Source organism: Lupinus angustifolius, chromosome LG19 (assembly GCF_001865875.1).
Source record: "Lupinus angustifolius cultivar Tanjil chromosome LG19, LupAngTanjil_v1.0, whole genome shotgun sequence".
NCBI classification, from domain to species: domain Eukaryota; kingdom Viridiplantae; phylum Streptophyta; class Magnoliopsida; order Fabales; family Fabaceae; genus Lupinus; species Lupinus angustifolius.
In genome coordinates this window covers 3,102,609-3,115,131 of record NC_032027.1, presented here as the reverse complement: position 1 = coordinate 3,115,131, position 12,523 = coordinate 3,102,609, and the positions used below count along the sequence as shown (strand labels likewise).

At 28.0% G+C, this 12,523-nt stretch overlaps 1 protein-coding gene across 2 annotated transcripts; it reads left to right on the top strand.

Moving 5' to 3' along the window:
* LOC109333763 (remorin) lies at window positions 2,656-5,052 on the top strand. Of its 2 annotated transcripts, XM_019569330.1 has the most exons (4): window positions 2,656-3,276; window positions 3,307-3,494; window positions 4,634-4,684; window positions 4,848-5,052. In XM_019569330.1, the coding sequence occupies exons 1-4, from the start codon at window positions 2,832-2,834 to the stop codon at window positions 4,995-4,997; spliced, it is 834 nt and encodes a 277-aa protein (XP_019424875.1). In that variant the 5' UTR covers window positions 2,656-2,831; the 3' UTR covers window positions 4,998-5,052. The 2 variants fall into 2 exon arrangements, with proteins under 2 accessions (XP_019424875.1, XP_019424874.1); XM_019569329.1 differs by having other exon boundaries at window positions 2,658-3,494.

The window sequence follows — 12,523 nt, the reverse complement described above, 5'->3', positions numbered from 1 at the left end:
TACTTAATACAGTTCAGAGTTTTGGCTAACAATGCAAACATGTTTTATGAAAGAAGTTTATAAATCAAGAAAAATTATTCAATTTTATGGATTAATTTATTTTTTCAATTTATAATTTCATAGATTAAAATCTAACCGTTTATAATTATAATCTAAAAATAGAATATATATATCAAACAGATGCTTAGTTATATATGTATATAACACTATAACATAAACATTTTATGTTAATGTTAATTTACAGCATTTGTGTCACGTATATTCCATTTTTAATATAAATCACAGTAATCACGGATAAGTTTTTTTTAGTTATAATGAAACTGCAGCCACTTATTGGCCTAAGAAAAAAAAATGTTTGATAAAAGAAATGTTGGCATAATCTTACAAGATGCACATTAACACTTTTGTGTTCATTCCACTTGCATTCTAATATAATTTGATAGCTACCAATATAAATATTTCGTATCCACTAATTTGTATCACTTTCTTTATCATCGATAAGAGACAACTACCTTATCATTAATGACTTGTTCTTTAATGGTTAATTTATTTTTTAATAAATTGATTGTTTCTCATCAGCTATAAAAAATCGATATATAATAATGAGAATAAAATATCTTTGTTTGAATGGTAATATATGCCTCATTGTTCTTGACCTAAAAATCTTAATTTACAAAGGGTAGATGATGATCTATATATCATATATGTGTTTAACTTTGAAGATGAATTCAAATAAATTTGTGCTAATATTGTTGATTGATATTCAAGTTATTGTACTAGTGGGATATTAATAGTTTGAATTTATTTTTTCTACCTATGGTTTTTATTAGTAAATTAAAAATGGATATCATTTGACGTTTTTAGTCTAGTGGAATATTTCATAATCTTCCAAAACAGAAAACATTTTCTTCCCTCAACTTTTATTTTCCAAAAATGAAAATAAGCAATATACATTTATTAGTAAATTCATATGCTTACTATGCAACAACGATCTATGAATTATGAACAATTTGAATCAACATCATTTTACTATTCACCTCATATTGAATCAACATCATTTTAAATATTATACTAATAATTGAATTCAAACTTCCAAAAAAAAAAATTTTGATAAAGGAAAATTGTATTAAAACGAGCGCAAGGGATGCCCACCAAATACAAAAGAGATCAAGCGGTCAACTTTGTAGAGCAAAGTTGTATACAAAGTTTTAGATTTATACACCAATTTGCAAAGATAAAGATAATACATTAATAGAAACAAAAGAAAAGAACCAAATCCAAGATCTAGTTTGAATTAGATCAAATAGATGCACATAACTTGGAGTCTTGTCCAAAAAAATCGCTTCATTTCTCATAAGCCACACAGACCAAACCACAGCAAACCAAAGCATTCTCCACACTTTTACACATCTTCCACCGCGAAGGGCCTCATGAAGCTTGAAGGAGTCTAGAGTTGACGAAGGATTTATCACATAGATTTGTAACCAAGAATAAAAACCTCTCCAAATACTTGAAACAAAGTCACAAGATATAAATAGGTGGTCAATAGATTCGATATGATTATGACAAAAAGTGCAAACCAAATCATCCACCCTCACAATAATAATAAAAAACAAGCTAATGCTTAATTACATTCAATCACTTTCACTGGCTAGAAAATTTGAAGTAGAGTACACCCGTGTAAACTAGAGTATAATCACTTAAGTTGATAACGCAATTGCCATAAAGTGATAAAGCAGGTTTGGATATACTAATTGCGTATGAACGTGGACAAAAGCTGTTCACAACAAAACAAATTAAAATTAATATAATTATATTGTGCCCTACCAACAAATACTTAATTGAGAAGTTCCTAATAAATATTTCAAGACTTTCAACTACTTTTAATCTGCATCGTTGAGGTGTCCTCTCTAAGGATAGTTCTTACCATTTTCTTACCAAACTAAGCTTGGCTCTCTCACTCTATTTCATGAAGTATCTAATTTGCCCTAATATACGAGGGTGTGTTTTAAACCTGTCTCATATGGCACCTGTATTTAATATACATGATATATATGTTTAATTTATGAGAGACTTTAATAAGTATTTTGCGGGTATTGTTGTAAAAAAGAGAAAATGAATTTTTTTTCTAAAAAAATGGATGTTTTTATATATTTGACTTAATTTTTCAATGTAAGTTTCTTTATACAATGTCTTAAGGCACTTGTTAAGACAATTCTAATATTAATATTAGTAACTATTTTAAACAGTCTTTTCAAATAAGATTTTTGATTTACCTCTTTTATGTATTGTTCCAATTTTATCAAGAGTAATTATCTATTTACCTTTCTTATCTTTTTTTGTTACCAATTTAGTCCCTTATAAATTTTAAGTGATATTTTAGTCTCAACATTTAGTCATGCTAGTTCTTCCATCATGTGAACATCGTTAAATGTCATAGAATTACTATCTTGACATGTTAAATATTGACGTGGACCATGGTAGGCGATTCTACGTTTACAAGTAAATGTAAATTTATTTTCTAAAAAAGAAAAAAAAACATATAAATTGCTTTCAAAAGATTATCATTTAAAAGCTAACATGACCTTATTTGAGTGTCATACTTTTCAGCTACAGTGGTGTGGAATTTTGATCCAGAATTCTCTTTTTCCATCTCAATGAGTGTGGTCTATAATTCTCTCTCTATTTCCCTTCATTCATTAAGAACCCCACATAAAGAAAAAAACAAACACACACACATACAAACTACTATATTTGAATGAAATTCCTTCACTAAACTCTCTTCCACTATTGACTATTGTTTATTGACATCAAAGCACAACAACCTTTCCATGTTGAATAATCAATCTGGTTCCACCACTAGCCATGAAGCACAAGATGATGATCAAGATGATGAACAAATGATTAGAGAAATCCATGCCTTAACCCCAACTCACCCTCCACCACCAACAAGACATAACCATAGGTCATCTTCTATGTCCATTGCTAGCACAGAAGGTGGTGCTTCAAGTGAGAACTTCACAAGCATGAGTAGAGAATTTAGTGCTTTGGTTATAGCAGGATCAAGTATTGACCATAACAATATGAGTCCTATGATGACAAATTATGGTCATGAAAATGAAGGAGGAGGAAGGAACAATAATAACAACAACAACAACAATGATAACAATAACTTGGGTAGGATTGGTGAAGATGATTTGATGGAAGAAACTAATCCATTGGCCATTGTGACAGATAATCACCCTTTTGACTCAGTTCCATCTTCAATGAGGCATGGTGGTGGTGGTGGTGGTGGTGGTGGAAGAGGTCAAAGTGGTGAAGAAGTTGTGTCAGTTCAAAGAGTGAAGAAGGAAGAGGTTGATGCAAAGATATCAGCATGGCAGAATGCTAAGATTGCTAAGATTAACAACAGGTTCAAGAGAGAAGATGCTTGTATCAATGGGTGGGAGAGTGAGCAGGTTCAGAAGGCTTCTTCCTCTATGAAGAAAATTGAGGTAACATTTTTTTTTCAATTTTTGTGGGATTATTGACACTTTTAGATATCTATTCATACTGTATGATGGATCATAATTTTGTAAAATAAAAGCTATAATCATAATTAATCAGTGAAGAATATGTGAATAAGAAATTCAGTGTATTAATACTCTCAGTTTTATATTTTTTATATTCAATATATATTTGTACAACAATTCATGCTTGCACACATTTTTTTTATACTTTATGTGGAAACATGTGATATATTTATCATATTGTTATTAGATTACTCTATTTGCTTATAAAGATAGGAAAAAAATGTAGTAAAAATAGTATAACTTTTTATTATCTTTATGTGAAGAAGGTTTTATTTAAGAAAACATCTCTCTAGATCATTTTCTTTTCATGTTCTTTTGTGTCTTTGGTAATCTTTTTTGTGTTGGTCATCCTTCTTATTGAGTTGATGGTTACAGCTGTCTTAAATTGATTTATCATATTGATCCAATCAAATAATTCATGAATAATGTTAGCTAGTGAGTGAGTGTCATGATATATGATTGTTTTATTTTTCACTATTAGTGTTTTTAATGATGGGTTTATATATACACATAAAAAGGTGGGGAATTATTTTCCTTGGTTGTTGAGAAACCAAAAAGAAGTTAGTATTTTAGTCAATAATTAATAAGTTAACCAGATAAAAGATTTATTGAGAAGAAAATTGTACAAGCGTTAAAAGGTGTAAAAATGGGTGCACGTGTAACTTTTGATGTTACTTAACAGAGGATAGTCTAGGTTCGCTTTCATTATTATTTCTCAAACTGTAGTGTTAGTTTGAATCTTGGTCGTATGTATAGGGTTTGTTTGCATTATTGCATGCATTTCAGGGCTAAGAACTTGATCATATTATTATACCATAGGTTAAATGTCTATATCATCACAGGTTAAAAATGATTTAAAGGCCACAGGGAAAATATACAAAACCAGATATTTTCCAGTAATATAATATTTCTTGTTAGTATGCATGTACACAACAACTTGATCACAATTTTGAGGTTTATAGTATGGTAGCAAAACAAAACTTTGATATATAGGGGTCAAATGTGACTACTTACTTTACACAAAGTGATTACAATTTTCTAATTTTTGCTCACATTTTTAGAGGAAGCTGGAGGAGAAAAGAGCAAGAGCCCTAGAGAAAATGCAAAACAAGGTACCAAACATCATTGTTTTACTGTATATATAAATTATGAGACAATATTGTTGTCCCTTTAATTTTTTTTTTTATGTTTTTTTGTGTGCCTTAGTGCATATACATATATAATGGAACTCATGAGATAAAATCATGAACGTAATATTCATATAATGGAACTCAGGTAGCAAAAGCTCGTAGGAAAGCAGAAGAAAAGAGAGCATCAGCTGAGGCTAAAAGAGGAACTAAAGTTGCTAGGGTTCTTGAGATTGCTAACCTCATGAGAGTAGTTGGAAGACCTCCTGCTAAAAAATCCTTCTTCAAAGTTGTATGATACTTTATAATTTCATACTCCATTCTCAACACATTTTTAGGCAAAAAAAAAAAGGGATTGTGGGTGTAATACATGGCAATGTCATATCTACTAGAGTATGTTTTCCTTTAGTTAACAAACCTCTTTCCTAGTTAAGTTTTGGCTGAGAAAAAAGGGAAAAAGAATATTTGAAAATCATCTCATTAATATATTTTATGGCTCTCAAACTTTCATTTTTCATTCTTTTTCTGTCAAAATCCAACTTGTAAAGAGACTTAAAGGGTGTAAAAGAGCTTCATGTGTATCAGCCTATAGAAAAAGAAAAGGAAAGATGAATAGATATGTAATTATGTATCATATTATGTGAAAACCAATTAGAGTGTTATTAAGTGTGATTGATTATGGTGGGTTATACACTTTTGGCTTTGTACATTATTATAATATATAGTTTTTTTTGGGTATACATGCATTGCTTCTTTTAATTAGTTTACTCCAACCACTAGCAGAAAGATCACACCACACACCTAATTAACTAAGCCTAATAATACCCACCAACATTAATATTTTGTCCCCATGTTCTCTAAAATGAAGATTTTTAGCATACCAAAAGGTCCCTCAGAAATCCACCAAATTAGTTGTTAATTCTGAAATCCTTTGTCAGGACAAAGAAATAATTTTTAACGTATGAATTGCATATATATATCAATCTAATGAAAATGCATTCTTAACGACGCACTGAAATGCAATGCATGAAAGAAGGGATTCTGTCACATGTAGGACCCTAACTAGAGACACCTTAAATGGTGTAGAGAGCAATATATTCTTATTCAATTCCTAAAGTACTTTAAATCCAAATTATGAAGTTAGTGAACAAGTGACAAATTATATCACACCAGACAAAGAAATCAACCAAAGATCAATGTTCAATTTATTCACTAAATTTTCACATACTCTATATTTTTGATAAGTGTTAAAGCGTTGTTGATGAGGTAGTTAGTTGTTAGATAATTAGTTGTTAGTTTTAATGGTTTTCAATATAAAAATCATTGTATCATTTTCTAATTTAATCAATAAGAAATAAAGTTTCTATTTTTTCTCTTTCTTTCTTCAAGTTTTCCATTTTCTCATTCATCATTCCTTCATACTTCTTATTAATCAAAAAGATTTCTTTAATGACTATACCATTTTAACAATAAGCAAATATATTAAAAATAAGCATAAGAGGTGTTAACCTAATTAAATTTTACAAAATATATCAATACAATTATACAAGTATAGAAATAGGTGCACCAATGAACAAAAGTATAAAAAGAAAATCCTATATTTTTAGAAAATTATAATCAAAATTTAATTTAAATCAAATCCGTAAAACTAATTTCCCCTATATATAATATCATTCCTCATAGTTTGACTAAATAACAGTAAACCACACCAGTAAAAAATTCCAACGGTTGCAATTTAATTAAAAAAACAAGAGCTAGTTAAAAACAGTAAAAAAAAAGAAAGTGATGTTCATCATTTGTGAAACACCATGAGTCATCAACGGAGGCAATTTTCATCATTCCTAGCAAAGAAAAGGATTGGTTGCCAACATGGGGGACACATGTCAGATGTGTACTATGTTCGATGTACTTTTCTTTTTAGTATATTAGTTATTAATATGTTAGTATTTTGTTGTGGGTGAGACTTCACCCTCAACCTCATACACTCTACCATCAACCACCCTTATAACTTTCATTTTTTTTTGTTCAATAATGGTAAATTTTACCTGTTAAAAAAGTGATAAAAATAGTGATGCTGATGCATCATGCATGTACTCATGCTACTGTTTTGAATGATGAGGGTTATTAGAAATACTCATGCTACTTTTTTGAATGATGAGGGTTATTAGAAATACTCATGCTACCCCACACAAGTATCTAACTCACCCTTTTGTGAGGGAGAGTTAGGGTAAAATTTATTCAACATGTCTCATCTTTGTACTTTTTTTCTTTCTTTCACTCCTTTTCTATAGATTTAGTGGTGAGATTAATCTTGAGATAGAGTGATGATTGGATAAATATCTCCTCTAAATAAAGATTATATTGTAGGATTTGAGCCCTTAATCTTGTAAATTGTTAGGGTTTTGGATGAATCCCCTTGTGCCTATTTATAAAACTTTTCCTTATCAAAAAAAAGTTATCAGAAGAAACATTGTTGTACATTTTTTTTTTGATAAAGGAAAATTGTATTAAAACGAGCACAAGAGGTGCCCACCCAATACAAAAGAGATTAAGCGGTCAACTTTGTAGAGCAAAGTTGTATACAAAGTTTTTGATTTATACACCAATTTACAAAAGATAAAGATAATACATTGTTGTACATTAATCATGTAAGTTGAAGATAAAGGAAGATTAAAATTACACAATCATCTTCCCATGAAGAATAATGTTGGATATGCTACTAATGTATTTCTTAAATTCTAATGCAAATAGATGTTGGGGTGCTTGACCTTATTGTCTTATATGGAGTGAGGGTTTTCTTTTGCGTGAAACAGAAAACATGAACAGAGACATAAATTTGAGTCATATTCTCATATTTCAGTTTGGTGTTTGACCTCTTTCCATATTTAATCTAATATATACTGATTGAATTGAGAATCACCAGTCAAAAATAAGTGTGTTTATGTTTCTAAATAATGTTAGTCAACAGGTCTTATAAGATTAATAACAATGTACCAAAAGAATTATTCTCAAAATCTTCAATTATATTGCCACGAGGACATTTGATGCACACATGTGTATATGTTCAGAAAATACTAATGATTTTAGTTTTGATGTTAACAAAGGTTGTCTATTCTATCAAGAAATATTTTTTTTAATGTATGATTATTCTTTTAAATAAATATTACTCACAATAATTCAATATTTAACGTTTGGCTTTATATGATATTCGTCAACCTAATAAAACTTTATTTACATATAAAACAAAATTTAAGACGGAACCTTCTTATATTATTGCCAAAATAAGCATATGCTTTTAAGGGAGGCTAAAGTAATAAAAAGAGATTTTGTAGAAAAATATTGGCTAAAATATTTTTAGAGACATTAAACAAGGATTCTATTAGTATTAAATTTTGGGAAAAATGAAGTAGTAAACAAAATTTTATATGCTTATTATTTTTTCCCAATAGAAGGTATAGATATTGAAGTATATTTTATGAACATTTATAAATCATAACATATATAAATGATTCTTTTTACATCAAATCCCAAAATAAATTTGGGAAGTAGTGAATTAAGCATATAAATATAGAAGGGCGGTATATAAAAGATGAAATAGTGGTATGTAAAAGATGAAATAATTGTTAAGGGTGGTATGTAAAAGATGAAATAATAATAAGATCACTGGTGGAATATAAAAAACTAACAATGGAGGGGATCTGGACCCGTGATTACCTTTTATATAATAATGTGAGAATTGGACCGGACCAAACTTCTTTTCTTTTTTTTTTTTTTTTGGTTTAAAGTTTAGGGTTAAAATATTGATGACTGGACTTAAAAATAATTTGCGCTCACAACCTTAATTAAATAAGGGGTTGGACAATTTTGAACTGGGTAAATTTTGGTCCGATTATGTTAAACTCAGTTAAACCAGATTAATTTGGAAAGTAAATGAGAGAGTTCACTTAAAATTTAAATAAAAATGGAACATTATTCTAATGTTTTGTTTTACTTCATTCCAAAAAATATAAAAAAAAATGTTATTTCGATATAATTATTAATTATATAATTTTTTTACATTTATATATAATTATATATGAAATCATCCAGTCTGATAGACAACTTTATTTAAACGGGTTAAACCTAATACGAAATTTTTTGATTTGATATTCGGCTCGGATTTCATAATACTGTCTTTTTATTAGTGTAAAATCTATATATTTTCATTGTCAAAAATTATATATAATTAATGCATCATATACCATCATTTTTATTATATATATTTTAAAGTCAATAATAATTAAATGGAAATAATATATAATATAATTATAGCATCAAAAATTTATACCGTAAACATATATCTTTTATATTATATTTTTGGGAACTTGATGTTATTATATGTCCTAAAATAAAACTTAGTTTATGTAAGAAATTCATTTAATAAGAAAATGAGAAAATATGTATATACTGATAGTATAAGAGTTTTTCATATTATCATTGTATATCATCTACTATTTATTTTATATTTTTATCTCTTTTTATTTAATATGTTTTTTCATTCTTTATTATACAGTAAAGAATGGGGAAATATAAATAAAAAATATAAAAGAAAATAATAATATAATTTATTCCATTTTTTAATTTCTTTTTATACAATCGAAGTCTAAGAATCTAGGAGTATATAGGAGTATATGTTTAAGAATCTTATCGTATCAACCTAATAATAAAAAAGACTAAGCAAATATATTATATTGTTTTAATCGCTCATTTTTATAATCTAAATTAGTCTGAAAAGGAAAATATATTATCTAAATTAATCACCTATTTTAATTTTATATTCCCTCTTTATAAAGAAGGCACACATTTTCCACTTCTTGCATTTTCGGAAAATTGGTTGGATTTATATCTTGAGGATAATTCTTCTAAATTCATAAGAGCAATAGAGGTGCAATTGTGGCTGCTAGAGATGATAAGTATTACCAAGAATAATTACTCTTCCACATTAAATAAGAAATAATCTGAAAGGGGGAATAAAGTTTTTTTTTTTGTATAATTTAAATTAAAAGTATTCAGAAAAATGAAAAAAAAATCAATTTTAGGTGGGAACTTATACCATTAATTGTTTTAATTATTATATAACTAGAATATAAATGTCAAAATATAGCATATCTCATTTGACAATATATAAATAAAAAGTCATTTACTTTTCGACTATCACTAACTGTAATATGTGATTACATTTGACTCTCCCATTAAATTCTTGTAACTTTGGCATTCTTTTAATTAAATAAAAAAAATTCCTTATCAAGAAAAAAATTAAAAATCAAATTTCATTTCAAATTTGATCTTCTACCTTGTCATGGCCACTCTACATATTTGGATTCACACTTTTTTCCAGTGATCCCTCATTTTATGTCCTTTTAAACTTGTTAACTGATTTTAGTAATGTTCCCTAGATGATAATAGTTCTTCTATAGTTACTTGTTTTATTGAGCTTTTTAGGCCCGTTGTTTATTGAAAAACATAAAAGAAGTAAAGATATCAACTAAATTAATTTTAAATGTAAAGTTTAGTACAATTGGGAATAGATGGTATTGGTAAATACCTCCTAATTAATTTGATTTGAAATATAAAATATAGTAAAATTAGGAATATATGATTATTTGAAAAATACTTCTTAATTACTTTTGTTTAATTAATTTAATCACTTCGCGATTAAATATAAAATTAATAAAAAAATATACATAAAGTAAAAGATGAATTAAAATAAAAGATAAATATATGAGATAAGGAAAATATAAAATATAAGATAAGGTAGAAGATAAGATGAGAGAAATTCTAAACCCTTTGACTTACATAGATGTTTAAATGATTTATTATCTTCTATTAAAACTTAAGTTAGTAGGTGTATCTACCATATATTTAAGTTAGTAGGTGTATTTACCATGGATTCAAATTGAACTAATCATTTGCAATTTATACCATTTTATGGTAATCAGTTGATTCTCCAAAGATAAGAATAAGTCTCAAGTCTAATTATTATAGTTTTGGTAGCCTCTGAGTTCATCTCTCTATTCATCCTCAAAGGTGACCGTAGGCATGCAAGTAAGTGATGAATAAACTTTCCATAATAATTAAACTTTAACATTCATGAGAATAAATAATAGATAGCCAATTATTTATTGCCAAAGGATATAGCCCTATTCTATAAACAAAAGAGATTATTCGTACAACTTTTCTAACTCACAAATTGGTCAATGAAAATATCAAGCCGAGTGCCGCAAATAAGCTTAAAAAAGTTGTTGTATCTATAAGAACTTGCTTGATATTAGCCTCTCAACTAAATATTGTTACTCCAAGTTGGTTTCAAATGGGCTTTGATTTGTTGGTTGATTATACTAATTATGAATTAAGCTATTAGATTCAAATGTTGAAATAAAGATATAGGAATTAAACTTTACTATTCACTATCCATACACACTCGATTCAACAATACAAATTTATTTAGCAATAATTCTTTCAGAACAACGGGACCTCAATAGTATTAAAAATAAGTGTCTTAGTTAGTTTAGTAGCTCATAAAATAAAGTTCTATGTCTAGCAACTTTAGTCATAGATGAAGAAATATAATCCACAAAGCATACCTCTATGTCTAGCAACTATGTTTGCGAGATTGAGTTTTAGTGCAACACCTCAAATGTACTAATCGACAATATCTTGGTTATAATATTAGTTTATTAATGTAGCTCTATGTCTAGCAACTACATTAAGAAGATGAAATTTATGGACTGTTAACATACATATACATCTAGAACTATGTTAACAAATTTGAGAGTTATTTAATATTCATAGGAACCTATGTCTAATAATCGTATTAACACAAGCACAAATGTGACAAATTAGTACTAATTTACGTCTAGAATTTATACCAATAAGATAAGTTCTTAATTTCAGGTTCTTAGAACCTGAATTTCTTCATCAATTCACCAACCACAATTCATACCAAAGAGGTTGTCAATCTGTCAGGAAACATTAGGCAAAATAGATAACTCATAATAATTAATGCATAACAAGTAAACATATATCTGAATCAAAGTATTATACATCAAGTTTGTATTATATTCAATCTCAACATGAGAGAAGTTTAGCTAACATTTTCATAATAACTGGAACAAAGATAAAAATAGAACAATACACCCCATGAGAGAATGAATTGCCTCCACAATAAGCGTAAATTGACTCCTCTAGTCTTTCTCCCTTACTTTTGCATATCATTTCTAGCCAAAATTACCATAGAAAGTAAGAGATATCAAATACACAATGTTTCATTGGGTACAGGTACATGCGCAAAGTTCAACTCTTCACTTGATATCGACCTTTCAGTTAACCTAGCGGTTAACTACGTTAGGCGCAACTTCCACACTTAGCGTAAATGCATTAGACACAACTTTTGTGCTAGGCGTAGGTGTTTTGAGCCTGGCTTGACTATTTTCAACTGTTTTTTATCAATTTGTGCTCCTTCTTTTCTTTTAGATCTAAAATGACATATAAACTCTTGTGATGAGATTTGTACAATAACTCAACTAGATGCAAAATATGAATAATATTTCTTTAATTTTTATAGTCAAAATATATTCAATTATCCTTAAGAGATAATATAATTTTTATACCTAACAAATACTCAATCATGTTTAGAGTACAAGTCATAGACAACATAAGTCTAGACATGGAAAGATAACCATTAAAAGGAGAAATTTGCCTCATAGTTTTGGTTCTCTAAATTATTTATCTCTATTGTGATGTTGTAAGTTCTCTCTTCATGATGAATATATATATATATATATA